The 19,059-nt window shown below is 38.5% G+C and overlaps 1 protein-coding gene across 16 annotated transcripts in view; it reads left to right on the forward strand.

Moving 5' to 3' along the window:
- Nucleotides 1-19,059, forward strand: part of Dlg1 (discs large MAGUK scaffold protein 1) — a 201,106-nt gene that overhangs the window by 14,419 nt on the left and 167,628 nt on the right. For 15 of the 16 annotated variants that reach the window (XM_029470482.2, XM_029470484.2, XM_021185184.3 and 12 more), the window contains exon 4: nt 3,690-3,856. In XM_029470482.2, the coding sequence (XP_029326342.1) occupies nt 3,690-3,856 (167 nt within the window). Of the gene's footprint in view, nt 1-3,689; nt 3,857-15,099; nt 15,642-19,059 lie in introns of those variants that run through there. The other variant, XM_029470493.2, reaches the window with a different exon arrangement.

The raw sequence follows: 19,059 nt of genomic DNA on the forward strand, positions 1-19,059 counted from the left end.
ATTTTTGTTGCTGGGTTTTAAAATATATATATTGTTACTAATTTTTATTAGTTTTTACATGTATGGGTCTTTGTCTTCATGTGCTTGCCCCGTGCCCAGAGTCCAGCGAGGACATCAGATCCCTTGGCTATGGAATTACAGGTGGCTGTTTGGTTTTGCTTGTGACCCACCACCTTTAACCAGGGCCACTCACATGGGCATGGGTATGGGTGTGAAGTTTTCCACCAGAATATGGGTAATGTAAGACAGTAGCTTCCTCTTTCCCAACAGTCCTCTATGACCATTAGCTCCTTGAGGTGGAGCCCCATGGGTCCCTTCTCCCTCTGTGACTGTGTATGGGCTGGTTGTGTATATAAGCCCTGTGTGTGCACAGGCAGCTGGTGTGAGTTTATGTGTACCAACAGCCATGCCATGCCCATAAGGTAGCTTTTCATAGGCTGCCTTCTTGTGATCAAGCTCTTAGAGTCTTCATCCCAGAACTCTTCTGTTTTTTAGTTATTTATTGCTTTGTGGTAAAGTATACATAATATAAAATTTAGCATCTTAATTTTTAATTATTTTCAACTCAAACTGAAATTCTCTTTTTGAGCAATAATTATGTCTCCAGCAACAAATAAGAAAACAAACCCCCTCGTAGCTGTTTTAGGACCTCTCGCCTTGACCCCTAGTGAGCATCTCACTTTTGTCTCTGAATACTTCATACAAATGGAATGAATGTAGTATTTGTCCTTTTATGTCTGGCTTATTTCATTTAAGGATATTTTCAAGATTAATTCTTCCACATAGACTATTAAGGACTTAATTCCCTTTTAAGGGTAAATTATATTTCTTTGTACATACATATTGTACTTTATTCATTCAGTTTTGAAGGATAATTGTATTTTCACCTTTCGACTCTTATGCTGTAGTGACCACTAGTATGCAGATCTTTCAGTCTGGTTCCCTCTCTTTTTTTCTCTGTATGATACGAGAAGGTGAGGTTGCTGGATCACATGGTAAATCTGGGTTTTAGTATTTTCAGAAGCCACTCCTTCCATTTTCAGTAGCAGTTTTACCATTTTGCACGTTCTTTCATGAGCAGTAAACAAGGGGTCTACTTTTCTTCATATCCTATTAGTTCTTGCTTTTTATTTTTTGTTTTGTTTTATAATAGTCATTCTAAGTGGTGTTAACTCAGCTCATTTTGTATAAATCCTGATACAGCTAAAATAGGATTGATATTTTATCCTCCAGCTGCAGGAGTTTAAATAGAACAAATTAGGAAAGGCTGTATGAGGGGCTAGGGCAGTGGCTCAGCCATTCAGAGTACCAGCCACTCTTTTGGAGGACCCAGGTTCCATCTCTACCATCTGTAACAGACTGTAACTTCAGACCCAGGAGGTCTGACACCTTCTTCTTGCCTCCAAGGGCACTGCATGCATATGCAGAGCCTTGCAGGCAAATATACCACACACACAATTTTAAAGAAAAGCCAGTCTAACTAAGCTATGTATAATTACATATAGTTAGAATATACTAAATATATACCAGGAACCAAAGCCCACTCCTCTGCAAAAGCCATCTTAGCCATTGGGCCATCTCTCCAGCCTAGTAATAATTTTAACAGCTGGTGAGATGGGTTGATTTCATCTTCAGTGTAAGATATTAATTTTAATTAGTACTTTACTTTTTTTTTCTTCTGGTTGTTAAAACTGCAAACAGAACTACTTTGTCCCTACTGTCTTGTGAATTTTGGGGCTTCAAAAGACTTTTATTTATTACATTTCATTTATTATAATTGTGCATGGGTATGCAAGTGCCACTGTTTGAATGTGGAAACCTAAGGATAACTTGTGGGAGTCAGTCTTTCCTTCCACTCTGTAGGTCATGGAGATTAACCTCAGGCTATCAGGTTTGGTGACCAGCACCCTTACCTGCTGAACTCTCATTGGCCCAAGGAAATAGGTTTTTAAAGAGTATAATGGTACTTTTAAAATAGTAAGGAACAAGAAATAAAAGTTACTCTAAATGTTTTTATAGTTATTCGTGATTTATTCTGGATAATGCCCATATTGGCTGTTAAACTGTTCCCACTCTCTAAAAAAATTATAAATTATACCAGTAGGTGACTCAAGAACTCAGAGTGTGAAATCTAAACATTAGGTAATTGTCACTCAGCATTACTGAGCTGTGTGACTAGCCACTGCTAATATTATAATATAGTAAGCTCACAGGACTCCTTTTAAATTATTCTGTGCTCTTCTGAATAAACATTTGGTTTCTTTCATACTTTTTGCATACTTTGAAGTGTTTGTTTCTCACTTCCTCTTAGATTTGCAGACATACAACTACAGTTGGAAATGTCCTAGTTCTTTGGTTTTAAAAATGTTTTTTTTTGCCGGGCGGTGGTGGTGCACATCTTTAGTCCCAGCACTTGGGAGGCAGAGGCAGGTGGATTTTTGAGTTCGAGGCTAGCCTGGTTTACAAAGTGAGTTCCAGGACAGCCAGGGCTACACAGAGAAACCCTGTCTCAAAAAAAACCAAAAAAATAAAAAAAGTTTTTCACTTTAGTTAGAAGGACAGTTAAAACCATATGAGGATTTACATTTCCAATCTGAATAGTGATGATAAAGATGTAAGATATTAGTAATGATTCATCTGAACAATTTATAATAATGACATTTACCATTATTTATTAAGAGTATATTATATGCTAGCATGCTAGACACTTTACTGTGCTCAATTCTTGCACAGTTTACACAATAAGAGAAATTATTAGAGGGTTAGTAATTTTTTGTAGTTAATTGATAAGAGGATTTTAACACAGCACTTTAAAAAATATTTGTTTGAAATTTTTACACATGTATCATATTTGCCCTATAATTTCCCAGTCAGTTCCCCTAGACTCTTCTCCCATACCTACTTCTCACCTTTATTTCCAATACAGTTTTTAATGATCTATTGAGTCTAATTAGGGCTACCCTTATGTGCATGGGTTTGGTCCATCTACTGAAGGGAACTTGGGTGATGTAACCAGTCGCTGGATTACCCTCAAAGAAAATTGCCACTCTCCATTCCACCATTTGTCACTGGCTGTGGCTTTTCAGCTAAGCACCCATGGCACCTTCACTGTTTACATTTGAAACGGTATATGAATGTGTATTGGGTATAGGGTTATGTGGATGTGCCTTCAGAGACCACAAGAGGCCGTTGGATACCCTGGAGTTGGAGCTTCAGGCAGTGGTGTCCTCCCTTGCATAGGTGCTGGGACCCAGCTGAGGTCCATTGCAAGAGCAGGGGGCAGTCTTTAACTGAGCCATCTCTCAAAAACGCTAACTTTTGAAGTGTAAAATTTCTAAGACTTGCCTTGCAGGTTTTGATGTAATTGTGACATAATGAAACGAGGAAATAACCTGTTAAAAAAGTACGTGGTTGAGCCATGGTTGGTGGCACACACCTTTGATCCCAGCACTTGAGAGGCATAGGCAGGTGGATCTCTGTGAGTTTGAAACCAGCCTGGTATACCTAGTGTTCCAGGGCAGCCAGGGCTGTTACACAGAGAAACCCTGTCTTCAGGGGAAAAAGAAGTATGTGGTAGAATTGGACTTATTTTTCTAATAGTTAAAGTGGCCTTTAAATTATGCTGTTTTAACATTGCATAGTTTAGTAGATGTAAATGATTTTGAAATTTTATTTTTCTTCATCTATAGATATTCAAGAATTTTATGAAGTGACCTTACTTGATAATCCAAAATGTGTGGATCATTCAAAGCAGTGTGAACCAGTTCAGCCTGTGAATACTTGGGAGATTGCCAGCCTTCCAAGCACTGCCGTGACGTCAGAAACCCTGCCCAGCAGCCTTAGCCCTCCAGTAGAGGTAAGAGAAAGTTTTCCTAAAGTCACTCAGTGATCAATTTTCTTTTTATGATGGGTATTTTTTGGAAATAATAATGAGATAGAGAATAGAATTAAAATATTCTTAAAAAGTGTCAAGAATCTTGATTCTGTCTAAAATTTTTAACTTGTTTGAGGTCTGAAATACTTGTTTTAGGAAATTAGTGTCTTGGTGGTAGACCTCAGAGAGCTCCATTTGTATAATTATTAACATGGTCATTGTAGTTTGAAAGATGATTTTGCTTGGTGTTCTTGACTAAAGAAAGAATATAATTGTGGCTGTGAGCCCTTATGTATGTTAAGAATTCTGTTGATTGGCTTGAAACTCTGTTGATGCTCTGTTGATTGGCATTACAACTCACTGAAGACTAGCAGTCCTTCCAGTCAGCATTGGCCTTTACATTTTTCTGTAGTTAAAACTGCTAACGCCTTTGAGTTTTAATAGCTTATCTTTACCATTATAATTGGTAATGTTCTTTTTTTTTGGCTGTGTTGTACTGTTGCTAGTAGAGTTGGATGTGGTGCAGTGTTTTGTGATGAGGATTCCGTCTGAGCAGCATCAGTCATTTAAAAGTGCTTGTTTCTCCATTGGATTCTAGTCCCTCTGGTTAGTGCTAGGCTGTGCTTGGGGAATCGAATCAGCTTCTGTTGGATGAGTAATAAGTCCAGGTGGGGCTGGGGGGCAGCTATGAAGCACACTAGGAATGAAGAGTCCAAGTTTTCACTTTCTCTTTATTTAATATGTTGTTGCATAACTAGCATTTGAGAGTGGTGTGATTGAGCACATATAATCCCTCTCCTACAGTTTAAAGCTGAAAAAAAAAAAAAAAGAAATCTAAAAGAAAATAACTGACCCAGCTTAAGGCTAGCTAATTTTCACAAGTCTATCTTTGGATATCAGACTTTTTAACATTAAATTTATAGTTAGTTCTCTTAGTAACCCTGATAGAATCTTACACATTTCTCTGTGTATGATTCTTATTTTTCTCTTTTTAAACGTTACTTTTTTTCTTGGATAATTTCTTTTACCATCCTCTTTAGTTGATCCATTGTTTGCTATAATGAGAGTTCATCCTGTGGTCTCTCTCAAATGCAGTTTAAAAATGTCTGTAGTTACTTCTGTGGTTCAGATAAATGTGTTGCTTCCAAAATAAGTTGCCTGGCACGCCTAAGGCCCTGGATTCAGCCCTGACCCCAGAAGTAGGGAGGCCATGAGGGATTGTTTGTCATAAGTGGGCCTTATAAAAGGAGCTTTATGCCAAAGTTTAGGTCTGTCCTCTGCCTGTGAGCGTGGGGCAGGATGTCCCTTACCAGAGCACATGCCTAAAATCTAGGCCTAGCCTCCATAATGTGAGGCATATGCTTCTCTTTTACATAAATGATTCTCATATGATAAACCTCGACAGTTACCATTTTCTAGGTTATTTTACATGCATGGCCATTTTGCCTTTATACATGTATGTGAGACACATACATGCCTGGTGTCTGAGCCAGTCACATGAGAGCATACAATTCACTGGGGCTGATATACAGACAGTAATAAGTCACCATGTGAGTGCTGGGAATTGAACCCAGGTCCTCTGCAAGAGCAGTAAATGCTTGTAACCCCTAACTATTGAGCCAATTCTCCAACCCCCAGTTACAGTTTCCCTATTTATTATCTTAGTCCTATATTAAAAGGCTTGTGTTTTTTAAAAAAAAATCATTAAGGTTTAAGAGATTGATTTTTCATGTCTTTTTTTTAAAAAATCTTTATTTATTTTAAACTCCAGATTTTATTCCCCTTCTGGTCCACCCTCCAACTGTTCCACATCCTGTATCTCCTCACCTCGCTCCTGTCTCCACAAGTGTGTCCCTAACCCCACCCCACCAGACCTCTAAACTCCTTGGAGCCTCCAGTCTCTTGAGGGTTAGGTGCATCTTCTCTGACTGAACCCAGACCCAGCAGTCCTCTGCTGTATATGTGTATATCAGTTGGTGTATGCTGCATGGTTGGTGATCAGTGTCTGAGAGTTCTTGGGAGTCCAGGTTAACTGAGACTGCTGGTCCTCCTTGAGGTTTGCCCTCCTTCTCAGCTTCTTCCAGCGTTCCCCTAATTCAACCACAGGGGTCAGCAGCTTCTGTCCATTGGTTGGGTGCAAATATCTGCATCTTATTCTTTCAGCTGCTTGTTGGGTCTTTCAGAGGGCACTCATGATAGGTCCCTTTTTGTGAATGCTCCATAGCCTCAGTAATAGTGTTGTGTCTTGGGGCTTCCCCTTGAGCTGGATCCCACTTTGGGCCTGTCACTGGACCTGATTTTCATGTTTACTTACTATGTTTTCTATTGTTTGCTTATAAATCATTGTGTGTATCGCATACATGCCTGGTGTCTGAGCAGGTCAGAATGGTTTGGAACTGGAGTTATGGGTAGTTGTGGGCCACCATGTAGGTGCTTGGGAACTGAACTCCATACCTCTGTAAGAACAACAAGCACTCCTAATCACAGAGCCATCTCAGCAGCCCTCCCTTTTATAGAGTACTTTACAACAACGTCTGATACAATATAACCAGTGGAAATGACTACTCATTAAGTTGAAAAAAATGAGCTGTTGGTGAGGTAGAAGTTTATCTCCATATAGATTTCTGTAAAGAAAGGTCAACAATGTTGTCTTTGTTAGGGTAATTATTGTTATGATAAAACACCATTTTGCTATGACCAAAAACCAAGTTGGGGAGGAAAGGGTTTGTTTATAGGCTTACACTTCCATATTCTTGTTTATCACCAAAGGAAGTCAGGACAGGAACTCAAGCAGGGCAGGAACCTGGAGGCAGATGTCATGAAGGGGTGCTGCTTGCTTGCTGGCTTACTTCCCATTGGCTTGCTCAACCTGCTTTCTTATAGAACCCAGGAGTCAGGGGTGGCACCACCCACAATGGGCTGGTCCTTTCCTCATCATCACTAATTAAGAAAATGCTCAACAGCTGGCTCTTAGGGAGGTGTTTTCTCAATTGAGGTTCCCTCCTTTCAGATAACTCTAGTTTATGTGTGGATTAAGACAAACCGGTACAAATGTATTGAATTTCATCAACATTATAAGGGAAAGTAGAAATTATGGCTTAGTACTTGCCTGGCATGCATGAAGCCTCTTAGGTTTGATCACCAACATAGAAGGGAAAGGGTTTTAAAAACATTTCTAAGTGAAATACTGATACCTATACAGCCCTAGTTTCTTTCTTTACTGTCTAGACACTCTCTGAAGGCTCAAGCTAATGAAGAGTGAGAACATTTAAATAAAAAAATGTTAGATGTGATCAGTTTGGAAAATGTGTGAGAATGAATAGGATCCCATGGTGTTCCCTGTGGTAAATGTTCAAGTAATGTTTGAAAGTCATACTCATTCGTGGATGGACTCTTTCAGAGAAGCGTTGGGATAGATACATCCATCAAGTTCTGGGTTATTTTTTTAGTGGGGAAAATGTCTATGCCAAACTTGTGAAGTCTTTTGTTAGAAACTCCTGTTTGTTTCTGTAGCAAGTAGCTTGACAGATGTTAGTCTGAAAGTGTACATAGTTTCAAACATACTGACAGACAGTTCAGAGCAATGTTTGAAGATTTAATTGTTTGAGAGAATGTCAATAGGAAATCCATTCCCCTGTTATCCATCCATCCTTGCTGTGCTTGGATGGGACACTTGGCTAGGTGATCATTAACTTGATCTCTTGTTTCAGTCATGTTGGTGGCTGAAAAGACTTTGGAGCACACTGACCCAAATTTAAACAAATGCAAAAAGACACGTGTTTAACCACAAATTGAATGATAACCTGGTCATCATAAGGTTATTTTCCTTTATACAAGACTTGACTTATTGTACTTATATACTAAATCCTGGGTAGGCAATCCTTTTCTGACAAAAATGTCATACAACATGGTCTTGCCTCTTTTAATTGCAGTTTTTGCAAAACGTATTTGACATTGATTAGTTTCTGCAAGTACTTGTCTGTTTTCTCTAAATCTTTGCAGTGTAAGGCATCTGTCCAGTTTTCTTTGTCATATTTATTTATTTACAGTTGGTAACAGATGTAAATCTTGCCAAATCCTTTTTAGTTAACCTTATGACTTTGTTACTTTTTTTCTAATGTAGTAAAATTAAATTCAATATAGTTTATTTTTAAAGTGATGACTTATTTTCTTTGTGGCTTTTTTTTGTGTGTGTGTGTGCTTGCCTTTTACTTTGAACATACTCCTAGTGAGATGTTTAAATAATCTTTGTTTATAAACTTGTATTAGAGACAAGGATCTCCCACCCCACCCCACCCTAGTGTTAATGGTCAGTGAGTGTGTGCACGAGGCAGTTCTCTGCCTCCCCCTTCCCTTTGTTGGACTTTTATTCATTTCTTCAAAGAGGCATTTTGTTTTAATAAAAATAATTCTGTTGGATTACTTTGAGAAGAGTATATGACTTTAAAGAAAGGAAGATAAAGTAGGAGAAATTGCCTAATTTACTGAGACGTGATTACAGAAAGAATCTACTGTTCTGTTCCTAGTATCACATTTTAAGTGGCTGGAAGAACCAACGGGTTAAAAATGAGACCATAGGAACAAACTTTTCTGTGCCTTTAGGATAAAGAAACCTTTTTTTCTTTTTTGATGTTGCAAGACAGGGTTTCTCTGTGTAACTCTGACTGTCCTGTAACTTTCTCTGTAGACCAGATTGGCCACAAACTCAAGAGGTCTCCTGTCCCTGTTTCCTGGGTGCTGGGACTAAAGGTGTGCACCATTATCCCTGGAAAAGAAACCTTTTCTAAGGGTTACAAAACAAAGAGGCAACCCCTGTGGTGGTTCAGGCTAGGATGATAAGTAAACTGGGGAACTTAAGTCCTGCTATAAAAGAAACTGAAAAGGAAGTCTAGGGCTGGCTGAATAGCTCAGTGCTAATATATACGAGGACTTGGCTTCCATCCTTAGTCCTTCATTAGTCTGATTTTAAAGTCTGGGGAAGGTGCCTTAGTGGTTAGTACATGCCTGGTATATATGAAGCCCGATGTCTGATCTCCAAAGATCAAGAATGCTGACTGTAGAGTTATTTTGTGGGCTTCAACTGTGGTTGGATTTTAGTTATGGAACTTGGTATCTGCTGGTTGTGGTGGTTCTTGCCTCTGATCCCAGCATTGTGGATGCTAAGGCTGGAGTATTTTGAATTTGAGGCCAACCTGGGCTATATATTGGGTGAGCCCACCTCCCAAAACAATAACAACAACAACAACACATCATTGTTGTCCAGCTATCCAACAAATCAATGAAAAAGAAGAATTTCCACATAGTGCATAAGGACTAACTTTCTTTATTTGTAACTATTCCAACTCAAGAAACACAGAATATAGTCAGTATTCAATATGAAAGTGACCAAAGGATGTAGATGAACAGATTATAGAAAAAATATAAAGCAGTAAACCTGACATTAAAAATGCAAATTAAACTGACAAGGAATATTTTCAAATGACTAGTTCATTAAAAGCTAGCTAGCCGGGCGTGGTGGCGCACGCCTTTAATCCCAGCACTCGGGAGGCAGAGGCAGGTGGATTTCTGAGTTCGAGGCCAGCCTGGTCTACAAAGTGAGTTCCAGGACAGCCAGGGCTATACAGAGAAACCCTGTCTCGAAAAACCAAAAAAAAAAAAAAAAAAAAGAAAAAAAAAAAGCTAGCTAAATGAGTGCACAGATACTTACGGTTGGCAGAGGAGAGTACACTTGCACACTACTTTTGAGACAACAGTATAGAATTCCGGGACTAGTATGTGCTATAGATTTATTTTCTCATAGAATAATTAAAGAAGTGCTCATCGGAGTATTCTGTGTAATATTAATAAATATAGGAGAGGAAGCAGTCTGAATGATTATGGGTAAGGAGCTGGATTAAAAGCATACTGTGTCAGTGACATAGTTTAACAGATAAAGGCGACTTCTCAGGACTCACATGGTAGAGAGAACTGACTTTCACAGTTGTCCACTGATCTGGACGTGTGTGCTGTGGCATAGTGCTCATGTGTGCCTGCATAGACACGCACACACACAAAATAAAATTCTAAAAGATTTCACTGTAGCTATTTTAAGCTAAAGAATTTTAAGCTAAAATATATTCAGCTAAAATAAACACAAATATAAATTCTATATGTCTACTGTGGCTGGTTTTTAGCTTGATTTTACTCATTGTACTTTGACTTTGTGATAGTGTGAGAGTGATAGATTCAGTAAAAACCACATTTCAGATTTTGAATTTTGATCTTTTCCAGTACCCACAACAGTGGCTCAGTGAATCCATCTGACACCTCCAGACCTCTGTGGGCATCAGGCATTTTGAGCTTGAGTGAAACTCATGCCTAGGAAAGAAGTACTGGGCTGTAGCCCTGCCTCCAAGACTTAACCTTTTGAGTCTAGGCAGTGGTAGCACCACCTCTGCCAGTCAGTGAGTGTGTGTGTGTGTTGCGTGTGTGTGTGCGCGCGGGCTGTTCAGCCCTAGTCGTTCACTTTGAATCTTCAGTGAAGTATCTGTTTACATTTCTTACCCACTAAAAAGGGTCTTTTATTGATTAACAAGATTTCTATCTGGACATAATTCCCTTGTCAAATACATTCATTAAAACTATTTTCTCAGATTCTTGGACATGCTTTGACTATTGTCTTTTGTTTTTGTTTTTGTTTTTTTTTTGTCTTTTGAGACATTGCTGGAGTTCTCTATGTAGACTAAGCTGGTCTGGAACTCACAAAGATTGCCTGCCTCTGCCTCTTAGCTCTGAGATTAAAGGTACTTCTGTTTTTTAATTTCCAAGGTTTAATATAACCCAATTTATGCTTAATGCAGTATTTTCTGGTTTCAAGATCACTAAGATTTTCTTTTTGTTTTGTTTTGTTTTGTTTTTCGGGAGACAGGGCTTCTCTGTGTAGCCCAGGTTGCCCTGGAACTCACTCTGTAGACCAGGCTGGCCTCATACTCATATAGAGCTCCTCAGCCTCCTGAGTTCCAGGATTAAAGGCGTACACAACCACCATTTGGCCTGTATTGTTGTTGTTGTTGTTGTTTTATCAGACACTTTTATTTTGGTTTTCATGCTTATATGACCCGTATTGCAATTTTCAGAATGATATAAAATTTTGTGCCATCCTTCAAATTATAGTAGCACCATATGCACCTTGAAGACTCAGTTCAAAACCTTTAATGTGAAATCTTCACCCATTTCTTGGTAGAAACTAATCTCTGTATGTGTATAGATAGCTCTTTGTACTTTTTTCTTCTTGAATAGTGGAGTCAGTGAGATACCCAAGTTTGTTACTTGGTAACTTTCTTTTGGGTCCCATATTTTACAATTAATTTGGGACCTTTTTATGTCTCTTTAAAATTCTGTTTTAGAAAAACCTTATAGCCACAAAAAAATTAGAGAGAGTTTGTGTGTGTGTGCATGCACATAAGCACAAAATGAATCCTATGTGTATATTCACTTAAAATTCATTGAGTTTGAGTAAGTAGGTTTATAGTTTTTACTCACATTGGAAAATTTCACCCACTGACTGGGATTTGGTAACATAGCCTGAAAAATCCCCGTTACTCTTGAGTCAGAGACAAGAATATTACAAGGCCAGGGGCTGGAAAGATGATGGCTCAGTGATTAAGAACATTGGCTGCTCTTCCAGAGGACCTGGATTCAATTCCCAGCACACATTTGACAGCTTACAACTGTCTGTAACCCCAGTTTCAGGGGGATCTTACTCCTTCTGGCACACACACAGGTGGAACACAGATAGATACATTTAGCCAAGAAACCCATACAAACAGAGAGACAGGCAGAGAGAGAGAGAGAGAGAGAGAGCGCTACATTTAGCCAAGAAACTCATTTACTAAGATAGGTAGATAGATCAGAAGGAAGGGAGGGAGGGAGGGAGGGAGGGAGGGAAAGAATTAAATATTATAAGTCCAAGGCTTGACTGGTCTACAGAGTGTATTCAGAGCCACTCTGTACAGTTTAATGAGACCCTATCTCAAAATTCTAATTACATGTAAATCAGTTTGCTTGGATTTGTCTCCACAGCTCTCTAGTGTTTTGATTTTTCCTCATTTTGGACAGTTTCTATGTCTTAAAGTTTATCAAATGTAGTATCATTCCATTCAGAAAAATTTTCATTTCAGACATTTTAATGATCTCTAGAAGTTTGGTTAGGGCTTTTATTTATTTATTTATTTATTTATTTATTTTTGTTCCTCACATTTTATAATGTGGTCATGTTTTTTTGTTGTTGTTGTTTTGGTTTGGTTTGGTTTTTATACATTAACATACTGGGGCAGAACCAAAGTGACTTTTAAATGCCCTTGTATACTAATTTTGTCGTTTGTCATTTCTGACTCTCATAATTGGCTTTTTGTCTTTCCTTTTCCTGCTCTTTATATGTCTGCTCATCTTTAATAAGTTTGACAGACATTTGTGTGTTTTACCCCTTTATAAGTATAGATAATTTTATTTTACTCCTTTAAGTATTCTTGAGGTTTGGTTTGTTACATAGTAAATTTGCTTGGGAAAAAGTTTAAATCTGTTGTAGTTTTAAGCTTTTTCCCCTTGAGTACTGGAGAGCCTTTAGTGTAAGGCTGATTTTGTCCCCAGGTTGTGGCCGTTCTCTTAGTCCTGGCTGGCACTCTGCCTATTAGGAATTGTTCTCTTCTTAGTACTGTGTGGATCCTGGGTACTTACACTCTACCTCCTGGCTTTTTTCTTAGCCTTACTTACATTTATGTCTTTGCTGATCACAGTGATCAGGGCTAACCTGAGGACTTGAGGGGAGCCCTGCCCAGCTGGAGCTCCCTGTGCAGCTCTGTTCCTTTTGCTTACTGTTACCATGAATTTTGGACACCTTGGCCATACTGAGTTTTCATTCAGTTCTCCTCGAATATTACTGGTCTGTGTTTAGTTTTTCTCTTCCTTTGCTGTTGCCCCAAAACTTTGGCTGCACAGTTACAGGGCTCATCTTGTTTCCCCTCATGGAGGTTCATTGCTTTTAAACTGCCTAGCTCAGTACTTGAAAATGATTCCTTTATATTTGTCCAGAATTGTTGTCTTAGTTGTTTAAGGTGGGCCATTTTGTTCTGTTATTGCTCATGGTTAAAAGCAGTAGCTTATGTAGAAATCCACTGGTATTTTGAAGTGGGACTTGGTATCTTCTGTGCCTCAATGTTAGATGAGGTTGTTTTCATCCCCAAGTGTTTATATTTAGGTCTTTTGAAAGTTGTTCATATTACAGGGTAGCTTGTAAATCATCTCAAAGAGCAGATGACTTACAAAGGAACATAGTTGATTTAAAACACCCTTAGTCAATGCCAGTTTGGGTATTGATAGGTGGAATAAATGCAGAATTTAATTCAGATTAAATAATCATTCTTGAGTATGAGATGCTACATTCAAACTTTGTTGAAAGATAATTAAGTACATTAAAAGGTAATACAGTTAACTGGTTACAACATAGACATTGCAGATATGCAACTATTGTCCAAATAGGGATAATAGGTATACTTAAAATGGGTACTAGTAGGAAATTGGGTAAATAGTCAGGTGATATTTTAATTTAAAAAAAAAAGCAACATCTCATGAAACTTAGATTCTGTAAAATGGCTGTTTAAAATCAAGAAGGTGTGTGTGTGTTGGGAGGTGAGTGAGTATGCAGACACACATGCACTTGTGTGTTGAGGCCAGAGGGCAATTTTTGGTATAGTTATAACTCATTAGCTATACACCTTTGTTTTTGAGATAGGGTCTTTCATTGGCCTGGAATGTGCTGATTTAGGCTAAGCTGGCTGGCCATCAAGCCCAAGAGATCTGCCTTGTCTCTACTTCCCCAGTCTTGGAGCTACAAGTCTGAGCTGCACATGTGGCAGCTCATAATTAGATATGTGTTCTGAGCATTAAGCTTAGGTCCTTATGTTTATAATGCAAGCACTTTATCAACTGAGCCATCTTTTCAGCCCAAATGTGATTATTCACGAGTGACTCTAATGTCTAAGATGAAAATAAGCTTTCCAACTAAAATTATTTCCTAAAATGTGATTGTTGTTAAATATATATTAAGCTGATTCAAATTTAAACTTGGCTTTTTGGCTATTCTATATCTTACAAGTTTAGTTGGCAAAGATATTTCAGAGGTTTTCTTGGGAAAATGAGCTCTCATTTTCAGAATCAGTTCAGATTTTCAGTTTTGTAACTACAGTTAGAAAGGCTCCTCAGTCACCCACACCTACTGAGGGCTGGTCACACTGTGGTCACACTGTCTAACCCAGAGGTGAGGAGGGGAAAACAGTGGGCACAGGAGCAAGCATTCCTCAGCTTTTGCCCTGGTTGGAACTTAGAGTCTCCTGAGTATAGAAATTAGGACAGAAGTAGGTTGGGGGAGGACTCTTAGTGCCACTGTGCGGTTTATAAAAAGGAAACGGAGTTCTCCTAACCCCCACCAGGAAAGAAAAGGACTGGTTATATAGCTTATTAGTGGGTTCAACCACGTTTCTGATTTGCTATAGGGATTGTCCAACATCTGCTCTTAGGAGGTCTGCCACACTGAGGAAGATCTCTCTCTGGGCAAGACTATTCCTGGTATCTTAAAGTTTTCATGAGAGAAAATTCAGAACACTAAGAAAGAAACCAATACATTCTTCTCAAAATACAGTGCCCTGACAGTACTTGAATATTGCCTTCATTGTTTTAAAACAATCATTTTGTTTTAAAAAGTGATAAGTTTATTGAAGGGACCAAAATCACAGACAGTGCTCTTCCTTCTATGTGCTTTTCTAGGGGAGTCAGCCGCTTATGAAACGGAAAGGCACTTGGCGCCCCTGTGCCCAGTCTCTGCTCTGCTAGCCTGTCCAATACTGTGCTTGATAATCTTGAAGGACAGACAACATTTAAAAAGTTGGATGAATTCTGGGTTAAAAAAACCCCCACTTATTGAGGAGTTTGAAATGGTACAGTTGTAACTGCCTTTCTGTGGTGTTCCCTGCCTCTACTTGAGGGACAAGGAATTGAGTGAAGTAGATTTAGTAACACAATAACGTAACAGTCTGGCTTCACTGGTAAAATGCTACTTATTTTAATAAAGAGAGAAAGTGGAAGTATTAACGGCACTTTAACATGATTGCTTTGTTCTTCCCGCTCCCCTTCTCAAAAATAACACTTGGAATATTCCATTCATTACTGCCGAGAAAGTCATCGGTTTGCAGGCTGCAGCTGCTGAGATGGCTTAGTGGGAGAAATGTTTGCTTGCATTTTTCTAGTGATTCTTTATTAATTTTTTGGCTGTTCTTTGAATATCTAAACTGTAGCAAACAAGGAGAAACAGATTTAAATTTGTGTTGGGGAAACCTCCTTGTGGGGCATTTTATCAGATGACTCCCTGGCAACGCACCCCGAAGAGAGGGATTAACGAGGTAGCGTCTGAAGCGGCAGTGGGCTCGCACGGAACCAACCCGCCAAGTTCTGTTGGATAATTTCAACTTCTCCAGACACAGATTACATAAAGAAGATTGTAGGGCACGTGATGCATTCTGGCTTCTTATATTTCAGAGAGTAGAAAAATTGCTAGCTCTAAGAATGGATCCTGGCAAGATCTTGGCACAGTCATAACTTTTCATCTATGATTTTTATCTAACAACTTTATTTAAAGTTTTGTTGTTATGAAATAGGCATTTTGAACAGTTTTGCTTTGTGTATAAAATATTGTAATGGTAGAATAATGGATTGCCTGTGCATTGTAACTACAAAGGTAAGATGATATGATTTTCTGTGTTCATTTTAAAAGATATAACCATTGTTAGATGCTTGAAAACAGATCTTGAATCTATGTAATGCATAGTTAGCAAAGGCAATAGTTTGAAATATATTTCAAGTAGATTAAAAATAGTGTGTTAAACTGATTTTTTTTCTCTCTCCAAGATTTCAGGAAGCTTTCCTCCTAACAGCAGAGGTCTGGAAAGCCTTGGTATGCTCAGGTCTTGTATTTTCTCAGAGCTCTTCTCTTCTACCCTGACGTGTCATGCTAGCTGCCAGTGTAGTTCATTTTGCAGACAGCTCTGGACTCTTCTTTTTAAGCAGTTGGGTTCTTGGTGTGTTGTTAGATAGATACTGGTCTGGACTTGAGGACCCTTGAACTTGCTCAGGCACGGACGTCTTGAAGCACTTTTGAAGGCTGTTCTGCTTTTTGTCTTGAGTACAGCACACCTCACTTAGTCTCCAAGCAGACTACTTTGGTTATAAATTTTAGGTGCTTACATTTAAACTTTAGGTTCAGTTCTCAAAACAGGAAGTACCCTTTTTGTTTTTTATTTCTACATATCAATGTCACATGGTGATTTTTAGGTTTAACTGTTGAGACTTTAAAATTATGTTTAGTGATAAAAGAATGAGTATTTCTGAAAACAGTGTATTATTATTTCTGTGTAGTGAATTCGTTCTCAGAAGAAACGTGGGGAAATTGATGGCATTGAGTTCTTGTTTTGTTGTATTGGGTGTAGAGCTTTGGTTCAGGTAGCAGCAGTCTGTGATCAATGCCAGTGTGTGATCAGATGCCTGTCCTCTGCTGTCGGGCATGACTTTTTAGTTTGTGTTTTCCTTTTTTTTTTTTTTTTAAAATCTGTGTTTGATTGTCTCCTGTGAATTACCTTGTGTAATTTCATTTAGTTTAATTTTTTGCTCCCAATACTATAGCAAAGTTATTTGATATATCTCTTTAGTCTCAATTTGATAGAATTAGATTTATTTTTGTATTCAGCTCTTTTAAGCAGAAGAGAACAGTTTTTTATTTCTTAAAAACCATTAGATATAATCACTTACCTTAAAATATTTATAAATTATTATGTAACTGTGAAAACAAAAATAGGAAAATATGGAGGTTGGAAATTAGGAAGCATAAAACATTATTTGTAGTTCTGAAAATGCTAAATTAGAATAATTTATTCTATGATTAGAAATAAACACCATGAACATTTTTAATCAGTTGCTACAACAAGATAAGCAAAATTTTTTTCTCCTCGACTAAAGGCTTCAGTGCATGCTCCCTCCCCCTTTTTGTCTTCCGGTTCTAGGGTCCTTTCAGATTTTTGGAGAGCGTTATGCTGTATAAAATCTTGACAGTGTAGTTGATATAATTCTATCATGTTAATACTAAACACCTCAAGTAAAATTTTTTTCATCATCCGCCTCCCCTTTCTCCCACTTGTGTAGGCACAGTGAACTAGGTAGGCACGTTGCATCATTGCTACCATGGATACCCTTAAGAACAGGCATGTGGGTTGAGCTACAGCAGTGATGATTAGCTTTCTAGTCCCCCCATAACTATAATAACTATATGTTCTTCACAATGAAGACTGTTATTTTAAAATGCTTTCAAATGACTAGGTTGTGAGATGGGATGACTAAATCTTCACTGTTATTGAACTGCTAAATCTTGGCCTCCATCTACAGTAGTATAATTGGCATTTACTAATTTAAGACAGTCATAAATAGCCCTACGTTCCTCTTCTGATTAATACAGTCCTTAAAAGGTTTCCCTGCTCCTAGAGCTGGGGATTAGACCCAGGACTGTGAATATGTCAAGCAAGCGCTCCCACCACTGAGCTGCATACCCAACCCCGATTAATACCTTTGAAACAGAAAGGTAGTGGATTTGAAAGCATGCTTCCTTCATGAATAAAAAGAAAAAAAGAAAAAGGCATTTTGGGTTTAAACATTTTTCAAGGGAAAGGAACACTTATAGTATTCTGGTTGTTTTTACTTATATTAATATAGATTATATGTTACTTAATCAGCTTGGGTACAATATTTTCTTGTGTGTCTCCCATATAATATCTTAGAAAACAGTTTAGTTTTCTCCTTGAGAGTTTTTAGCTTCTTTTTTTTTTTTTTTTTTTTTTCTTTTTTTTTTTTTTGGTTTTTCGAGACAGGGTTTCTCTGTGTAGTCCTGGCTGTCCTGGAACTCACTCTGTAGACCAGGCTGGCCTCGAACTCAGAAATCCGCCTGCCTCTGCCTCCCAAGTGCTGGGATTAAAGGCGTGCGCCACCACGCCCGGCCTGAGTTTTTAGCTTCTTAACTAGTGGTTTTATAAATATATCAGTGTGGAGGTAACATTAGGGGCTAGGCAGAGAAATAAGTTTCACCAGGTTCATTATCACTGTAGGGAAGCTGTGACCACACTAAATCTAAGGAGTACTTTGGGAATATTGCTAAATAGCTCTTTTGTTTATAGAGCAGTAAAGTGCCATGTGTAAACTGCAGCTCAGGGTGTCTACCTTCCTCATGGATGAAGGATTTTATCTGGTCAGTAACTGGGAGGAAAGACGAGAGGAGGAGCTAGCAGGTACAATGAGTATCAGGATTGCTTGTAGGACCATATCTTTTTCCACCTTTGGTTATAGTAGTTTTTGATCATGTAATTAGAAAGGCTCTTCTCTATGTCTTCTTAGGATCATTTAATAGAGTGATAGACGGCAGAGAGTAGAGCTGGAAAAAAGAGAAGTATTGTGTACAATCCTTAATTAACTCTGGGAACTCGAGATTAACTCTCTAGCTTGAGATTTGCTCACACTCAGTGCCGGGTGTGTGTGTGTGTGTGTGTGTGTGTGTGTGTGTGTGTGTCTGTCTGTCTGTCTGTCTGTCTGTCTGTCTGTCTTGTATGTGCCACGTGTAAACCAGTGCCCAAGGAAGCCAAAAGGGGGTCTGGGATACTCCGGAACTGGAATTACAGACACTTGTTAACTATGTAGGTGCTGGGAATTGAACCGAGATTCTCTGGAAGCTCAGTCACCACTGTTAACTGCTGAGCTGGCTCCAGTCCCAGTTGTGAATACTTTTATTATTTAATTTGCTAAATCAGGTAGCTCATGTTAGGTGCTGTTAGGACAGTTTTGATATTTGTGTGTGTGTGTGTTTTTTTTAATTCACAATTACAGAATTGGCAATACTTTTGCTTTAAGAGCTGCCCCCATGTTTCCATTACTCTCTGTGAATAGGGCTTTTCCCAGGTCTTCTGAGTTGTTTCTTTCATCTTGAAGTATATGTGCATAGATAGCCGTTTCCAACTTGTGACCTCAGAGCTTATCCTTCCGTCTACAGTTTGTGGATGACTGGATCAGAACTACTTAGTTCTGCTGCCGCTGTACGAGCGCACCCACTTCCTCTCACACAC

Source organism: Mus caroli, unplaced genomic scaffold, assembly GCF_978045245.1.
Source record: "Mus caroli unplaced genomic scaffold, Mus_caroli_1 scaffold_17, whole genome shotgun sequence".
NCBI lineage: Eukaryota > Metazoa > Chordata > Mammalia > Rodentia > Muridae > Mus > Mus caroli.